Here is a 19,667-nt window from a genome sequence, read left to right on the forward strand (position 1 = left end):
AGATTGCTTCTAATTTTCTCCAAATTCAAGCATAATATCGTCTGAGAAAACCAAAAAAAGGTAGTTGGAGCATTAAGCTCTTTCCAATGTTGTAAGATACATCTTTTCGCCATTAAAGTAAGAAATGCAATCATTCTACGGGCTGAAGGGGAAAGATTACTGGAAATTTTAGGTAGTCCAAAGATAGCAGTAATAGGGTGAGGAGAGATATCTATATTCAATACCTTGGAGATAATATTAAAAATGTCTCTCCAAAAAGTTTCCAAAGTAGGGCAAGACCAAAACATATGAGTTAAAGAGGCTATCTGCCCCGGACATCTATCACAAAAAGGATTAATATAACTAATACTATAACTAATTATCTAATAAATATAACTTATCAAGAATACATTTTTTTAGATATTTACAAGTTAGAAATTTTCTAAGTACTATACTTTCTTCCTTTCCAATGCTTCCTCCTACATACATTTTAGATACTATAATCAACCTTAATCCATGTCAGAAAGGTACATCGGCTATGATTTATAATATTATTATGAAACTTAGGAAAGCTCCATTTGATAAGATTAGGGTAGATTGGGAACAGGAATTGGGGTTTACCATTTCTGTGGATGACTGGGGGCAGATTTTACAATTAGTCAATACTTCCTCTATCTGTGCTAAACATTCCCTAATTCAATTTAAAGTTGTTCATAGAGCACATATGTCCAAAGATAAGTTAGCGCGCTTTTATTCTCATATTAATCCTTTCCTTATCTTCTAACTTTCCAGAAAAGTCTGGTGAGTTAGAAGAAAAGGAAATCACAACAGAATATTGGATTTTTTTCAGCTTTGTGGTTAGTCCAGTTGTTTCAAGTCCAGAGTAACCATCAAGACATGAATGGTAATTGGAAAACCAATAACTGGTGTCAAACCTAAGCACATCCTAGTCTTCAGAGATGACAAAGGCCAGAATATGAGTGCAAAAGATAAGCCTGAAGTATTTGTCATTGTATTCAGCTAGAAGTGCTGAATTAGATGTTCAACAAAGATCATTGAATGGAAAAGGTAGGTGGTTAGATTTTTTTATTGCTGGAGATGATTACACCTGGGGTTATTGGGCAGTAATATTGTTTGATACCATAAATCCAAGCCTGAATGTCTTGTAAGTCTTGCTGCATACATGTGTTGATTGCTTTAATTTCTTCTAAGAAATTGAACATTTAGGAATCAAGCGCTGATGTCCATCCTATGGATGGAAGATCATTGATAAAATAGTCGAAGTGTTTGGGTGAAAAGTGTCCTTAAGAGCTCATAAAATATATAGTGTGCTTCTGCTGAGATGGTTTTCCTCCAACAACCACATCTGTCTTCTTTGTGTAAGGTACAAGTTTAATCAGTGGAGTTTTCTGCCTCATTCCTTTGCTGTTGTTCCCTCTCCAAGTCACAGAGCCATTCTTCCTTCTTTGTCACCACTTATTTTAAATGTGCTGCACAGATCAAGAAAGTGTTCTTTTTTTTAAATCTACTTTCACTTTCTTCTGAATTATCATTTGATTTACAGAATTTCTTCCCTTGAACAATTTCATTATTGATTGCTATTCTGTCAGTATTAATTTTTTGCTGAAATTGCCTCCTTATTTAGGGTTTCCATCTCCCTGTGAATGAGAATTTGCATGAACGATGAGATTTGGGAATTGGTGTTCTCAAAAACTGATGGGAAGGAGCTAGAGAATGATTGACAAATTGTTATCCCTCAGCCATTGTATAGGGATGAGGTTTTGCAGCATACATAGAAAAGCTATAGCATAATACAGGCCCTTCAGCCCACAAAGCTGTGCCTAACATGTCCTTGCCTGAGAAAGTACTAGGGTTACCTATAGCCCTCTATTTTTCTAAGCCCCACGTACCTATCCAGGAGTCTCTTAAAGGACCCTATCGTATCCGCCTCCACCACTGTCACCGGCAGCCCATTCCACGCACTCACCACTCTCTGCGTAAAAAAAAAACTTACCCCTGATATCTCCTCTGTTCCTACTTCCAAGCACCCTAAAACTGTGCCCTCTCGTGCTAGCCATTTCAGTCCTCGGAAAAAACCTCTGATTATCCACATGATCAATGCCTCTCATCATGTTATATACCTCTATCAGGTCACCTCTCATCCTCTGTCACTCCAAGGAAAAAAGGCCGAGTTCACTCAAGCTATTCTCATAAGGCATGCTCCCCAATCCAGGCAACATCCTTGTAACTCTCCTCTGCACCCTTTCTATAGTTTCCACAGCCTTCCTGTAGTGAGGTGACCAGAACTGAGCACAGTACTCCCAAGTGGGGTCTGGCCAGGGTCCTATATAGTTGCAATATTACCTCTCGGCTACTAAACTCAATCCCACGATTGATGAAGGCCAATGCACTGCATGCTTTCTTAACCACAGAGTCAATCTGCGCAGCAGCTTTGAGCATCCTATGGACTCGGACCCCAAGATCCCTCTGATCCTCCACGCTGCCAAGAGTCTTACCATTAATACTATATTCTGTCATATTTGACCTACCAAATTGAACCACTTCACATTTATCTGGGTTGAGCTCCATCTGCCACTTCTCAACCCAGTTTTGTATCCTATCAATGTCCCGCTGTAACCTCTGATAGCCCTCCACACTATCTACAACACCACCAACCTTTGTGTCATCAGCAAACTTACTAACCCATCCCTCCACTTCTTCATCTGGGTCATTTATAAAAACAGGAAGTGTAGGAGTCCCAGAGCAGATCCCTGAGGCAGTCCACTGGTGACAGACCTCCATGCAGAATATTTGTCTTTGTTGCAGCATTTGCCATCTGAGTAACTTGCATATTAAAATTAGTTTAATACATGCTACATTATTTTAAAGCAGTGGAGATTTATTGTTGAAATTGTATACGAAATGTACATTGTAATGTAATCAAATATATTGAACAAGTTAGATTGAAACATTAGACTTTGACTTTTTGTTTTGAAGAATAATGCCCAGAATTAGCAACCAGGAGCATGGGTTAATAATGTTTTGAAATAGAAGCCATGCTGCCATGCCGGTGACTAATGGTGTTCCACAGGGGTCGGTGTTGGGACCACGTCTCGTCACATTATATGTCAATGATTTGAATAAAGGAATTGATGACTTTGTGGCCAAGTTTGCAGATGATACGAAGATAGGTGGAGGGGTATGTCATGTTGAGGAAGCAGTGTGTCTCCAGAAGGACTTAGGTTGGGACAATATGTAAATAAGTTGCAGATGGAATATGGTGTAGGGAAGTGCATGTTCATGCATTATAGTAGAAGGAATAAAGGCATGAACTATTTCTTAAATGGGAAGAACATTCAAAAATGAGAGGTGCAAAGGGACTTTTGGAGTCCTCATGCAGGATTCACAAAAGCTAGGCTGTAATGCAGAGGCTTTATAAGCTATTGGCCAGACGGCACTTGGTGTATTTATGAGCAGTCTTGGGCCCTTTATCTCAGAAAATATGTGTTGGCATTGGAGAGTGTCTTGAGGTTGTTCACAAGAATTATCCTACGAATGAAAGGGTTGATGTATGATGAGTGTTTGATGGCTCTGGGCCTGTACTCTTTGGAGTTTAGAAGAATTTGGGAAGGGGGAAAATCTCATTGAAACCTATCGAATGTTGAAAGGCATAGATCGAGTGGATGTGGAAGGGATGTTTCCTGGAGTTAGGAGTCTAGGACCAGAGGACATGGCCTCAGATTAGAGGGATATCCATTTAGAACAGATTTGAGGAAAAAAGTATTGAACCAGAGTGTGGTGAATCTGTGGAATTCATTGACACAGATGGCTGTGCAGGCCAAGTCATCAGGTATATTTAAGCGCAAACAACAGGAATTCTGCAGATGCTGGAAATTCAAGCAACACACATCAAAGTTGCTGGTGAACGCAGCAGGCCAAGCAGCATCTATAGGAAGAGGCGCAGTCGACGTTTCAGGCCGAGACCCTTCGTCCGGTCCTGACGAAGGGTCTCGGCCTGAAACGTCGACTGCGCCTCTTCCTATAGATGCTGCTTGGCCTGCTGCGTTCACCAGCAACTTTGATGTGTGTTGCAGGTATATTTAAGGCAAAGATTGATAGGTTCTCGATTAATCAACATTAGTCAAATGTTACAGGGAGAAGGCAGGTGAATAGGGTTGAAAGGGATAATAAATCAGCCATGACGGAATGGCAGAACAGAGTTGATGGGCCAAATGGCCTTACTCTGCTCCTATGTTTTACCTTAGTCACGATCAATGTGACATATAGATCTCATATTTAGTAGGAGCCCATTGACTCTAGAGCAATCACATTAATCTCGTTTCCCTTGCATATTTCCTTGTAACCATACCCTATCATGTACTCAGTAGTGCCCTTGTGATTTCTCTAGCACTCATCAATATTGGGGGGCGAGGGCAATTTCCTTTGGCAGATTAACCTAGCAACCAACATGTCTTTGTTATGTGGAAGAAACAGGACAAATGAGCAAGCACCACACTGACAATCCAGGGGTCAGAATCAAACCCAGCTCGCTCACTGGAGCCGTGAAACAACTGCACTGTCCGCAGCACCACAGTGCTGTCTATTAGGATTGTTAAGAATGATCCTGAAGTGTGTGGATCAGCAACACAATACAAAGAAGATTAGATTCCAACCTTACATTAAGGTTAAAATGTGAAGCAGTAAAGTAATGTCGCAGTGTAATGTTTTGTATCCTTTCTCTTAAGGGCTGAGGTCAGGAAAACTTGGTGAGCAGTGTGAGGCTGTTGTTCGCTTCCCTCGGCTGTTCCAGAAGTACCCATTTCCAATTCTTATCAATTCTGCTTTTTTAAAACTTGCGGACATCTTCAGAGTTGGGCAAGTATTATAATCGCCTGAAAGGTTAATGCTTCGCACTCTCTTTAATGTTTTAAGTTAGGAGAAAAAATTAATTAACTTAGCCACTTTCTATCCTTAGAAACAACTTTCTGAGATTGTGTGTACTGAAGGTGACTCAGCAGAGTGAAAAGCACTTAGAGAAGATCTTGAATGTTGATGAGTTTGTGAAAAGGGTCTTCTCAGTTATTCATAGCAATGATCCAGTGGCCAGAGCCATCACCCTAAGGTAAGCAGAATTTCAGTGAAGCTGAGCCTTTATTAGTAGTAGTAACTGCTGGTTTTGCCGCTGGTGTTTAGGGCGGCAAGTTGAGCCTTTGTGGCACATAAAAGGCCTGTGAAACTAACATGAGACAGTAAGTCACAAACAAGGGAAAATCTGCAGATGGTGGAAATCCAAGCAACACACACAAAATGCTGGAGGAACTCAGCAGGCCAGGCAGCATCTCAGAAAAGAGCAAACGTCGACTGTACTCTTTTCCTAGATGCTGCCTGGCCTGCTGAGTTCCTCCAGCACTTTGTGTGTGTTGCATAAGACGTTAAGTAAACACATTATAGTCACACAGACCTCTGTATAATTTATCTTAATGTTGAGTATGTTATACCTGAAGTGAGATATGAAACACTGGTCATTTGTGACAAAAATTTTTTCAACATTCATTGTGACTTCGCCTAAGACAAAACCCGCCCAATTTCTCCAACTCTTAGCACTCACACTGATCATACCGAGCCTAAGGGACGATACCTCCTTGCACAAAGAAAGTGCCCCTTTTTAATACCCTTTACAATTCCTTCAAAACTATAACCTAATTATCACCCAGTACTTTTCCATCCCTTGGTGCTGGGTTTCCCAATCAGGGGTCTACAGACCCCTCAGTTAATGATAGGGGTCCCCGGCATAAAAAAGGTTGGGAACCCCCTACCTTAGTGGTACCAGCTGCACCCCCTTATCCATTATGACCTTTGACCCAGATGTGTAATTTAGGAAAACAAAGACAATAGGTCTGTAAGAAAGAAAACATTCTTCATTATTATGCACATCTCCAGACTATCACCACATTCTAAGTGGGCAACATTTTGTCTTTGAACTTCCATTTTATTTTGATATGCACTAAGCAGGAATATCATAACTTTCCTTAGATCATTAGATTTCCAAGTAATAACTGTAAATTAATTCTAAGTAAACTTCTACCAACAGAAACTAATGTAATGAAAATATTGGCATCAAACAGAATAAAATGGATTTTTAAAAATTTAATTTTTTTCAGTGTGTGCCCAGCAAGTCTAATGACAGTAAATGTCATCTGCACCATTTGATATTTGCTAGTTAAGTCATCCCTGGCATGAAGTTTTAATGGAGCTTTTATTTTCATGTTCAATCTGATTTGAATTTAATTTAATTCAGCTTTTATTATAAATTCCTAGTTTATTAACATACACAGTGGCTGCTATTTACTTTTACGTATGAACACGTATTTTTGTCAATCATCATTATTTAGTCAGTGAAGGTACAATTCACGGGATTGTTTCTTTTTGCAGAATGCTGGGAAGTATGGCTTCTATTATACCTGACAGAAAAAATGCACATCACAGTATTCGGCAAAGTTTAGATTCGCATGATAATATTGAAGTAGAGGCTGCCATATTTGCTGCTGCTCATTTTTCTGCTCAATCCAAGTGAGTACATCTTGAGTATGGCATTTACAGTTGCTATAAAGCAGAACAATTGCCTCTCTCTTTTAGAAGGAGATGTGTGGTAATTGTCGATTTTGTTGAAAATAACAACAAATCGTTCTTGCAGGCATATGAAAAACTTATTTTAAAAAGTAACATTTGGTTAAAATTCTGAAGGACTTAAATTAATTTCACTTTTTACAAAATTTTGTAATATGAATTTAAGTTTGTGATTTATAAATCTTTTGTACTTGTAACTTTTGATTTGTTTGCTTTTCTGCATTAGGGATTTTGCTACTGGAATTTGTAATAAAATTGGTGAGATGATTGAAGGTAAGATTTTACAAAAATCATTTTTTTCGAGTATTTATCATCTTTAATTGAGCTTTTAAGTGCTCTAGGCCTTATTCGCTAGAGTTCAAAAGAATGATTGGGGGGGGGGCGGATTCCATTGAAACCTATTGAATATTGAAAGGCCTAGACAGAGTGAATATGGAAAAGATGTTTCCTATAGTGGGTGAGTCTAGGACCAGAGGGCACAGGCTTAGAATAGAAGGACATCTATTTAGAAAAGTGATAGAAGAGGAATTTCTTTAGCCACAGGGTGGGGAACTGTGGAATCCTTTCCACAGACGGCTGTGGAGGCCAAGTCACTAAGTATATTTAAAGTAGAGGTTGATAGGTTTTTGCTTAGTCAGGGTGTCAAAAACTATGGAGAAAAGGCAGGAGAATGGGTTTGAGAGGGGTAATAAATCAGCAGTGATGTAATGGCAGAGCAGACTCGCCATATGTCTTATGGTCTTACGATCCTGCGGCCTTCTCATTGATGTCCCTCCAGCTGGTACAATACTTTAAAGCAAGTTTAATGTACTTGACATTGTTTGGGAACAAACATTATTAGGAAAACATTTTAATGTTGGTTTCATTTAGCGAAGTATTTTCTTGAAAATGCCTTAATTTTTTTGAAAAGTTGTGCTGAACAATGTTAATGGTAATAATTTGCCATTGAGTAAGCAATGCACACTTCATTAGCTTGCTGGTTCCACCTGAGGAAAGGACAATTGAAACCATGTGGTACAGGCTCATCTAGGTAACCATGATTGTAAATAGATATGCCTTAAGGTTGATCCTTGGCTTGTATAACTTTGCTGGCAAAATATTATTGCAGAAGATATTTGAAAAAGATAAAATTTTCATTATGAATATTCCTGCTAATATGACCTTTTGGTATTGAAGCATCTTGAATTCGCTCTTTTGCCCTCCTTAGTTATAAGTTAATTAGGGAAAAAAAAGCTTCCTACATCTTCAGGAATTGAGGCAGTATCAGGATAATGATAACTTATAATATTATGTACAGTTCTAAATGCTGCCTGTATTAGAGAGTATGTCTTATGTGGATAGGTTGAGCAAGATAGGGCTTTTCCCTTTGGAGCAAAGGAAGACGATGAGTGACTTGTTTGAGGTATATAAGATTAGAGGTATAGTCAGCCAGTGAATTTTTCCAAGGACAGAAATGACTAATACGAGAGGGCTTAATTTTAAGGTGATTAGAGGAATGCGTAGCAGAGAAATCAGAGATAGGTGTTTTACACAGAGAGTGTTTGGCGCATGGAACACGCTATCAGGGGAGGTGGTAGAGACAGATACATTAGGGATGTTGAAGGAACTCCTATATAGGCAAATAGATGATAGAAAAATTGAGGGCTATGGGTGAGGGAAGGCTTAGATTGATCTCAGAAGATTCAAAGGTTGGCACAGCATTATAGACTGAAGGGCAACTGCTGTTCTATGTTTTAATGAAACATTTTCAGTGCAGTGCTATTCATTTTAATGCTTCTTGTCTATTAACTGCACACCAATAAGACGTAGGTTCATCAAGAAAATGTCAGGTAATTTTGAACACTGCCTTAAAGCTTCATGTGGAATTGGTGATTTGTGTATATGTGATTAACAATTCAAATAGATAGTTTCTGCAGGGTGACAAAGGTTTGAATCATCCAGAGTCTTGTTCTAAAGCTTCAAGTTGCAGAGTTCTGTAAGCATTGTCAGTGTTAAAATACTGCAGAATGTCTTCCCTGATTATCATTTGAAAACAAAATGGTGCAAATGCTGGTGATAAACGGTGATACTTCAGCTTTTCTTCTACAGCTCATGTTGTTCAGGCATGTTTTTAGATTTTTTTTTCTCTGACTGAACTCTTGAGATGTATGAGCAAGTTTGGGATCAATTTGATACTTGTGGTCTCTGAGGCAGCACTGTGGCCAGAAGCTTCTATAATTGTGGTTTTACATGTGACTGGAATTGCTGGGTTTTGGTTAGTCAGCATCCAGTGGAGGGTCTGGGAGTGTTTGATTCATTGACAGTTTTAAAGAAATAAGCATTCACTTCAGAGATGTCCTTATGTTGGAAAAACTGTTTTAAGGATGATTTTTTATTTCACATACATAAAGAACAAAATTTAATTCCTTCAAGTACATTGTTTCATTTCTATGCTTTATATTACAGTTAGAGAATATTATATGACGCAAGTGCAGATCTTTTAGATTCATTCCACCTCATAAAGATGAGCAGGATCAGTTGGCAGCATTCTAACTGATCATGTAGGTAACTGCAAAGAGATGAGCTGTTATTTGATTGTTTACCTGTACCTCACTTGTTACCTATCTTGGTACTTGATCAAACGTTCGTAATTATTTTTTCTGATTCAAAGGACTTCTATCTAAAAAATACTCCTTGTTAGTTTAAGGGTGACGCACGCATGGAGTAGTCTGACATTAATGTATTCAGAGTGGAAAAATAAACCTGCAATGGCATTGATAAGTTCGATTTATTCCAAGCTCATCCATGACCTTTGAATCTCTTAAAGTGAAGGATGAATTACCTTATCTTTGGTCAGTTGTGTATAAATAGGAGAGGGAAAAGTAAACTGAATAGCACCAAAAATAGATTAATTAGTTTTCTGATTGCTGTTTGTGATATTATTTTGTACAAGACAGCTGTTTTATTAAATAGTCTTTAAGATCATTTATCCCTGTATGGCACTGAAGTATTGGCAAAGGGGAAGAAGTGGTTTGAGGATATTGGCTATAATGAAGGGTGACTGATTAAACCAAGCCTGTATTCTCATTAAAAGAATGAGAGGCAGTCTCATTGAAACTTACAAAATTATAATGATGCTCGACAGGCTGGATGCAAGATGTTTCAATGGGTGAAGAATTCAGAACAAGGGGACAGTCTCAGAATAGGGCTCAGGCCATTTAGGTCTGGGTTAGGGAGAAATTTCTTCACTTGGAGTTTGGTGAATCGCGTGGGGTGGAAGAGTGCCTAATGTTGCCTGAGTATTGGCAGTGCCCATGAAAGTTTATTCATTATGGAAGTAAACTGGGAATCCAGTTTTTTGGATTAACATTAGCATATTTTCATGTGCATTTGTGTTCTAGGGGAAGCAAACTGTCAGGCTAGTCTGTATTTCTGTAGTGAATGTGAATGAAGAAGACATTTTGATGTTCTCAGATTCCGCCTCTACAGTTTGAAAATGAACAGGTGTGCATTGATCTATGTGGCAATGTAGTCGCTATGGGGCGATCCCTTTCTGATCCAGAATTTTGCTCTAGTGAACCTCTACATTATTTGCATCCAAAGTGTGATATTGTGCCAGCCAAGCCCCCTGCTCTACTCACTTTATAATTATGACTGTGAGGCTAAGCACAGTTCCAATGCCATATTTAAGTTTGCTGACAACACCACTGTTGTTGGTGGTATCAAAGGTGGTGATGAATTCGTTTATAGGAGGGCTATTGAAAATCTGGCTGAGCGTGTCAAAACAGCAACCTCTCACTCAACATCCGCAAGACAAAGGAGCTGACTTTGGGAGGCAGTTGTCATCAGGGAATCCGAGGCGGAGAGGGTCAGCAACTTTAATTTCCTCAGCTTTATTGTTTCTGAGGATTTGTCCTGGGACCAGCATGTATGTGCCATTACTTTCTTAGAAGTCTAGGAAGCTTCAGCCTGTCATCTAAAGCTTTGACAAATTTATTTAGCTGTGCGGTGGAGAGTTTACTGACTGGTTGCATCACAATCTGGTGTGGAAACACCAATACCCTTGAACAGAAAAGCCTACAAAATGTAGTGGATACTGCACAGTCAATCAGTGGTAATGCCCTCCCCACCATTCAGCAGATTTACGATGCTGTCGCAGGAAAGCAGAATCCATCAAGGACCCCCACCATCCAAGCTATGCTCTCTTCTTCCTGCTGCCATCAGGAGTGAGGTACAGGAGCCTCACAACCCACACCACCAGATTTAGGAACAGTTATTACCCGTCCACCATCAGGCTTTTGAACCAGAGGGCATAACTTTATTCAACTTCAATCACCCCATCACTGTACTATTCCCACAACTTATGGCCTCACTTTCAAGAACTCTTCATCTCATGTTCTTGATATTTATTGCTTAGTTATTATTATTTTGTGTTTATTTTCTTTTTGTATTTGCACAGTTGTATTTTGTACATCGGCTGTTTGTTTGTCTTGTGTGTGTTTTTTCATTGATTCTATTGTGTTTCTTTGTATTAACTGTGAATGACCCCAAGAAAATGAACCTCAGTGTAGTGTGTGGTGACATTTCATAATAGATGTACTTTAAAATTTGGTTTTCAGGTTCTGGGATCCTCTAGTTGCTGTTTAATCAGAAATATTCTGCATTTGCTGCATTTGAGGAGGAGTGAATAATTTAAACTTATTTTAAACCTTGTTTTCCAGGTTTGGCCACACCTGTGGATTTGAAGTTAAAGCTAATTCCAATTCTACAGCATATGCATCATGATGCCACTCTTGCATCCAGCACCCGTGTGCTCCTTCAGCAGCTAGTGGCATTGTACCCTTCCACCAAGATGGTAATAGTTACCCTGCATACTTTTACACAACTAGCTGCTTCGTCACTGGTTGATATCCCAAAGCAGGTATGAGTTGTCCTTTAAGATTTCATTATTTACTAGAGAAAAAAAACACCAGTGCAATTCACTTTGCTATTTAAGTTCAATATATACTGTATGTAATCTGCCTAATTCTCTGTGAAGTTAATGGTGGATAATCACAAGAGATATACTGGTATTTCTGTCCATCTACAAAGGAAAATGAATCCTGTGTAAATCGAACATGAATTATTCATGTTTATGGCATTGAATATGATAGGGTATTTCTCACCCTGTAACATGCATGAGATTTGGCTTAAAAGATGTTTATAATAACTATATTGAAAAAGGTGGTTGGGCCATTCTACCTGTGGTACCACAGCCTACTACATTTGAAGCAATTAGTGGAAAAGACTGATCAAAAAGAAAAGCATGGAGTTCAAATTTAAAAGTCTGCAGAGCACAGCAGGAAATTGAGAAGCCTATTTTGTTCCAAAAATGTGAATAAAAGTACATGTAAAATTTAAAGGTATTATGGAAGATCATCAACCTGAAATGTTAACTTTTGGTTATTTTTGCATCTCAGATGTTATCCACATTTCCAGTATTTTTTGTTTTAAAATATTTTGCAAATTTTGTTGTTGGCAATGGAAAGCATTGGTGAAAGAGTTTTATGAAAACTTTTCTTGGAATTTATTTTAATGAACTCTTTTATAGTGGTTTAGCATCGCAAATTTGTCAAACTGTAACTAATTTGTTTTTTTTCTAATCACCATTATTGGAAAAGATTCAGCTTTTGCTGCAGTATTTGAAAGAAGACCCTAGAAAAGCTGTAAAGAGGCTTTCTATTCAGGACCTAAAGCTGTTAGCCAATAAAACACCACATATGTGGAGCAGAGATAACATTCAGGTAACTTTGTATTCATATTTAAAACCAGAGAAATGATGGATTGAATTAATTTGGCATGATACTTCCATGAGTACACTTGCAATTTGTTAATTGTCCTAAGTGTGCCTAATCCAACCTTGGAGCTAGATAGTCTTTGTTTACAGTTATTCACACAATTTATTTTTAGCATGGTTTAGAAAGATACTTTTGGTGCAAATTCTTTATGGTTTGTAGCAAACTTTTATTTGGCTGCCTGTGTTCCCATATTGAACGTGTATATGTTTTGTATCAAGGAGTGACAGGAAGGTAAATGTTAACGTGTACCAGTTCAGAGAGAGACATATCAGTCTGGTACGCAAATAATACATTATGGTTTTCTCTTTCCCTCCTACATTTAACTCTAAAAATCCGTACTTATTAATTGAAAATTAATAACTATATTTTATTGCAAAAATTTGACTTTCTTTTGCTTTCATGTAGTCAGACTGGCCGTAGTACCAAGTACAAAAATGATGTTCACTACTTCACAAATAATCCACTCACCTACTTCACCAGGCACCACCTCTACAGTTTGTGAGGCACTGTGGTTCCTATACTGACTTCATCTATCAGAAACAACAAAATAGAATGGAAACACATTCATCCTTGATCCTACAGGACTGCTGATGAACAGTAGAAGGGTCATTTATCTCCTTCCTCCTTTAACTTCCCATAATAAATTCACTTTCAGAAATAACCAGGGAGTTTGCTGCCACCATCCTTTCAAATTGTGGACTTGATCATTACCACTGGCTGTAAAATTGCTTTCTTTCTGATTCTTTTGCTCTTTTCAATTGGAACTGAGTCTTCTGGCTACCTTGCATTTTTACGAGTGAACACTGATTATTTCTCACTACTTTTTCAAAAGAAATAGTGCTTTTCATCAAATTAATTAAATCCTTAGTACTGTTGTCTGCTGTATTGGAGGATTTTTCTGCTCATTAACTCTCAATGTGACTTAAACCTCGTTACTCTAATAGCAGTTTAATAGCTCTCTCTTCTATCATTCCCAAAGACTGAATGAGGTGCCAAAAATTGGACACTCTATACAGTAGACATACAGTAGGAGCAGAATTAGTGATATCTCAGTAAGTGTAAATTGTAATAAACCAGGTGTTTTGAAAACTTTTCCTGAACACTTGAATCCCAGGTGGACCAATATCCTGGCAGGGAGGTTTGCTAAGGCTACTGGGGAGAGTTTAAACTAGAATAATTGGGGGGTGGGAACCGAACTGAAGAGACTAGGGAGGAGGTGGTTGGCTGACAAATAGAGAAAGCCTGTAGACAATGCGAGAGGGAGGATAGGCAGGTGATAGAGAAGGGACGCACTCAGACAGACGGTTTGAGATGTGTCTATTTTAACGCAAGGAGTATTGTGAATAAAGCGGATGAGCTTAGAGCGTGGATCAGTACTTGAAGATATGATGTAGTGGCCATTACAGAGACTTGGATGGCTCAGGGACAGGAATGGTTACTTCAAGTGTCGGGTTTTAGATCCTTCAGAAAGGACAGGGAGGGAGGCAAAAGAGGTGGGAGCATGGCACTGTTGATCAGAGATAGTGTCATGGCTGCAGAGAAGGTGGATGTCATGGAGGGATTGTCTACGGAGTCTCTGTGGGTGGAGGTTAGGAATAGAAAGGGGTCAATAACTTTACTGGGTGTTTTTTATAGCACACCCAATAGTAACAGGGATATTGAGGAGCAGATAGGGAAACAGATCCTGGAAAGGTGTAACAATAACAGAGTTGTCATGTTGGGAGATTTTAATTTCCCAAATATTGATTGGCACCTCCCTAGAGCAAGGGGTTTAGATGGGGTGGAGTTTGTTAGGTGTGTTCAGGAAGGTTTCTTGACACAATATGAGAGGCTGTAGTTGATTTAGTATTGGGAAATGAACCTGGTCAGGCGTCAGATCTCTCAGTGGGAGAGCATTTTGGAGATAGTGATCATAATTCTATCTCCTTTACAATAGCATTGGAGAGAGATAGGAACAGACAAGTTAGAAAAGCATTTAATTGGAGTAAGGGGAATTATGAGGCTATCAGGCAGAAAATTGGAATCTTAAGTTGGAAGCAGAAAAGGAAACAGAAACAGAAAAGGAAAAGTACAGAAGAAATGTGGCAAATGTTCAGGGGATATTTGTGTGGAGTTCTGCATAGGTACGTTCTAATGAGACAGGGAAGTTATGGTTGGGTACAGGAACCTTGGTGTACAAAGGCTGTAATAAATCTAATCAAGAAGAAAAGAAAAGCTTACAAAAGATTCAGAGAGCTAGGTAATGTTAGAGATCTAGAAGATTCTAAGGCTAACAGGAAGGAGCTTAAAAAGGAAATTAGGAGAGCCAGAAGGGGCCATGAGAAGGCTTTGGTGGGCAAGATTAAGGAAAACCCCAAGGTATTCTACAAGTATGTGAAGAGCAAGAGGATAAGGTGTGAAAGAATAGGACCTATCAAGTGTGACAATGGGAAAGTGTGTATGGAACCGGAGGAAATAGCAGAGGTACTTAATGAATACTTCAGTATTCACTATGGAAAAGGATCTTGGTAATTGAGGTGCTAACTTGCAGCAGATTGAAAAGCTTGAGCATGTAGATATTAAGAAAGAGGATGTGCTGGAGCTTTTGGAAGGCATCAAGTTGGATAAGTCACTGGGACCGGATGAGATGTACCCCAGGCTACTGTGGGAGGCGAGGGAGGAGATTGCTGAGCCTCTGGCGATGATCTTTGAATCATCAGTGGGGACGGGAGAGGTTCCGGAGGTTTGGAGGTTGGCGGATGTTGTTCCTTTATTCAAGAAAGGGAGTAGAGCTAACCCAGGAAATTATAGACCAGTGAGTCTTACTTCAGTGGTTGGTAAGTTGATGGAGAAGATCCTGAGAGGCAGGATCTATGAACATTTGTAGAGGTATAATATGATTAGGAATAGTCAGCATTGCTTTGTCAAGGGCAGGTCGTGCCTTACAAGCCTGATTGAATTTTTTGAGGATGTGACTAAACACATTGATGAAGGAAGAGCAGTAGATGTAGTGTATATGGATTTCAGCAAGGCATTTGGTAAGTTACCCCATGCAAGGCTTATTGAGAAAGTAAGGAGGCATGGGATCCAAGGGGGACATTGCTTTCTGGATCCAGAATTGGCTTGCCCACAGAAGACAAAGAATGGTTGTAGACAGGTCATATTCTGCATGGAGGTCAGTGACCAGTGGTGTGCCTTGGGGATCTGTTCTGGGACCCTTATTCTTCGTGATTTTTATAAATGACCTGGAAAAGGAAGTGGAGGGATGGGTTAGTAAGTTTGCTGATGACACAAAGGTTGGAGGTGTTGTGGATAGTGTGGAGGGCTATCAGAGGTCACAGTGGGACATTGATAGGATAAAAAACTGGGCTGAGAAGTGGCAGATGGAGTTCAACCCAGGTAAGTGTGAAGTGGTTCATTTTGGTAGGTCAAATATGATGGCAGAATATAGTATTAATGGGAAGCCTCTTGGCAGTGTGGAGGATCAGAGGGATCTTGGGGTCTGAGTCCATAGGACTCTTAAAGCAGCTGTGTAGGTTGACTCTGTGGTTGAGAAGGCATACGGTGTATTGGCCTTCATCAATCGTGGAATTGAATTTAGAAGCCGAGAGATAATGTTGCAGCTATATAGGACCCTGGTCAGACCCCAGTTAGAGTTCTGTGCTCAGTTCTGGTCGCCTCACTACAGGAAGGATGTGGAAGCCATAGAAAGGATGCAGAGGAAATTTACAAGGATGTTGCCTGGATTGGGGAGCATGCCCTTATGAAAACAGGTTGAGTGAACTCGGCCTCTTCTCCTTGGAGTGACGGAGGATGAGAGGTAAGCTGATAGAGGTGTATAAGATGATGAGAGGCATTGATCGTGTGGATAGTCAGAGGCTTTTTCCCAGGGCTGAAATGGTTGGCACAAGAGGACACAGGTTTAAGGTGCTGGGGTGTAGGTACAGAGGAGATGTCAGGGGTAAGTTTTTTACACAGAGAGTTGTGAGTGCGTGGAATGGGCTGCCAGCAACGGTGGTGGAGGTGGATATGATAGGGTCTTTTAAGAGACTTTTGGATAGGTACATGGAGCCTAGAAAAATAAAGGGCTATTGGTAAGCCTGGTAATTTCTAAGGTAGGGACATGTTTGGCATAACTTTGTGGGCTGAAGGGCCTGTATTGTGCTGTAGATTTTCTATGTTTATATGGAAAAGCTGTTCAATGCTTAATGGCTTAAGGGATTTAAGGCTGCCTGTGCATTAATAATGTAACTCTTTCTAGGAGCTGACAAGAGTATGAGTGACCTCTTACTGTTCTTTATGATTCAATACTAATCTGACTGCTCAAAGTCAACTGCAGTTTTGATGAGCTGATACTACATCTGGCCTCATAAATACACCATGATTCTCATTACAACATTTAACTGTTTAAAAGCGTATCTTCCAAAAAACATAATTATAACATGCTTTTTTTTCTTGTTAAGTCTCTGTGTGAATGTGCCCTTCAGAGCCCTTATGACAGTTTGAAATTGGGCATACTTTCAGTTTTGTCCACGTTATCAGGAACAATCGCGATGAAACAGTACTACTATAATTCACAAGGTAAGGCCACTGTCCAATTTTATTTAACTTTTCATTAATGTAATCATCTGTGTGAAATTGCATTCTTACAGATCGAAGAGCAGTAAAGCCTGAAACAAAGAATGGAGTCCAGGTGTCATTGTGGATCTATTTCTTAGAAATCATCAGCCAATAAGTCATACCACATTAAAATGGCCAATATTTTCTTCACACGAAACACGTTTACTGGAGCACAATCTATAGCTGATGGAGGTGATACTGTTAAAAACAGGACCAAAATTTTTATGTATACGATTTTTCAGTGCTCTTTTATACTCCTGTGTTCTGACGAAGCCCTTAAACAGTAGTCTAGGATGAAGCCCAGTATATCCATGGTAATATTTGATTGTGGCACAGTATACTATGGGTATCAATGAAAATATGCTTTGGTCCTCAGCTTGTTTGATTGTTGAACATATTACTGGATGCGTAGCTATAGGCTGTAAAAACCTTTAAACTGCTCTGCCATTCATCAAGATCATGGCGGATCTTCTACCTCTGCTATTTTTCTTCATTCCTTTAAGACTGCAAAATTGATTGGTTTCTGTCTATGGTAGAGAATTCTAAAGTTCGCTTTCATCAGACTAGTGAAATTGCTCCTTTTCTCAGTCCAATACATCCATGCCCTTGTTCTTAAACTGTGCTCCTTGATTCCAGATTCATAAGTCAGGGGAAGCATCCTCCTAGCCTGTCAAGCCCTGTATGTTTCAATGAGATCTCTTCTCATTTTACTCAGTTCTAAAGGATACAATATCAGCCAAATACATCACTTGTATAGCTATCCTGCCATCCCTGGAAGGAGTCTGGTGCTCGACCGCTATAGCATATACATCCTCCATTAGGTCAAGAAACCAAAAACTGTACACAAAACTCCAGCTGTATCTAATTGCAGTAATATCTTTGTTTCTGCTGGTGAGCCCAGGAATAGAAAGATAGGTCAGGTGAATATGTGGCTGAGAGCTGGTGCAGGGAAGCAGGGATTCAGGTTCTTGGATCATTGGGATTTCTTCTGGGTAGAGGCAGTCTGTGCATGAAGGATAGGTACACTTGAACCTGAAAGGGACCGATATCTTTGTTGGGAAATATGTGCACCAACTGAAATGTGTAAGCCTATTAATCAGGATAGCTGTGCTTACAGTAAAGGGCAGATAGAATCACTGCTTTAAATTACACCTATTTCAACACATGTGGCTTCACAGGCTAGACAGATGAAGTAAGGACATGGATTCCCTATAGAGACTGGCATATTGTGGCCATAACAGAACTGTGGATGTGAGAAGGGCAGCACTGGCAGCTCATTGTTCCAGGATACTGATGCTTTAGGCATGTCAGAGTAACGGGTAGGAGTGGAGGAGATATTGCCTGTTTAATGGGGGGGGGGTGGGGAAGCATAACAGCAATAAACAGAATATAGTCTTGAGGGATCACTTAATGAGGCTAAGTTTAAACTCCAGTTGCAGGGGGATGGGAACCAGAGTGCCAAAACAGATAGTGGAGAGGTTGTGGAGGCAGATATTGTTAAAAACCTCAGAAAGAGTCAGGAATCAAAAGGTTAATCATGGTGGGACTAATGTTCTGAGCTGTGTGTATTTCCATCCAAGAAGTATTGTAGGAAAGCAGATGAGCTCAGGCCATGGATCAGTACATGAAATTATGATATTGCAGTAATTAGTGCGGCTTTGTTGCAGGAGGGGCAGGACTGGCAGCTCAATGTTCCGGGACAGAGCGGGAAGAATTAAATGGGGAGGGGTGGCGTTACAAGTCAGGGAAAATGTCAGGGCAGTGCTCAGTCAGGACAGACTGGAGAGCTCGCCTTATGAGGTTTGATGGGTGGAACTGAGAAATAAGGAAGGTGTGACCACGTTAATGGGCCTATATTATAGACCACCCAACAGTCCACAGGATTTAGCGCAACAAATTTGTAGGGAGATCACAGACTGTTGCAGAAAACATAAGGTTGTTATAGTAGGTGATTTTAACTTTCCACGTACTGACTGGGATTCTCATACTCTAAAAGGACTAGGTCAGACAACCCCAATAGGCGGACCGTGGGCCAGGTCCAGACCGCAAGAACCAAATGTCTGGACCGCGTCGACCCATTGGCACTTACTTAAACGTACCTGTAAATAAAGCGCGCGCGTTGCTCTAATTTATTTTAACCTCATCCCACACCGTACACTTGACCTATGCCCCCGTAGAGCACACGACCTACTGCGCGCTCTCTACAGTCCTCGACTAGACAGTGGCATGCACCAGCTACCCGCCTGTCATCTAAGCGAATTGTTACCAGCAGTAAGTCAGGACCCTAAACCAAGAACAACATAGCCTGCGCGAAAAAGCGCAAAGTCGACCAGGAAAACATTCAGTTCAAATCTGACTGGACTGATCAGTTTTATTTTATTGGACCATGCCAATGTTAAACTGACATGCTTAATATGCATGCAGTCCGTAACTGTCTGCAAATCAGAAAATCTAAAGCGGCACTTCAACACTATGCATACTGTCAGTTTTAATGCCAACTACCCTGCAAAATCAGATCAACGCAAACAAAAAAATTGCAAATATGATAACATCATACAAGCATTCCATTTCTACTATCTGTAAGTCAACATCTGCACAGGAGAGCTCAACAGCTGCATCATTGCATGTGTCATGGAATCTTGTCAA

At 39.9% G+C, this 19,667-nt stretch overlaps 1 protein-coding gene across 2 annotated transcripts in view; it reads left to right on the forward strand.

Annotated features, from left to right (window-relative positions):
• The window catches only part of ints7 (integrator complex subunit 7), a 70,678-nt gene that overhangs the window by 8,618 nt on the left and 42,393 nt on the right, over nt 1–19,667 (forward strand). For both annotated transcript variants that reach the window (XM_063055817.1, XM_063055819.1), the window contains exons 2-8: nt 4,725–4,854; nt 4,955–5,101; nt 6,412–6,549; nt 6,833–6,879; nt 11,307–11,506; nt 12,246–12,368; nt 16,865–16,982. In XM_063055817.1, the coding sequence (XP_062911887.1) occupies nt 4,725–4,854; nt 4,955–5,101; nt 6,412–6,549; nt 6,833–6,879; nt 11,307–11,506; nt 12,246–12,368; nt 16,865–16,982 (903 nt within the window). The remainder of the gene's footprint in view (nt 1–4,724; nt 4,855–4,954; nt 5,102–6,411; nt 6,550–6,832; nt 6,880–11,306; nt 11,507–12,245; nt 12,369–16,864; nt 16,983–19,667) is intronic.

The sequence above is a fragment of the Mobula hypostoma genome, chromosome 8, assembly GCF_963921235.1.
Source record: "Mobula hypostoma chromosome 8, sMobHyp1.1, whole genome shotgun sequence".
NCBI classification, from domain to species: Eukaryota; Metazoa; Chordata; class Chondrichthyes; order Myliobatiformes; family Myliobatidae; genus Mobula; species Mobula hypostoma.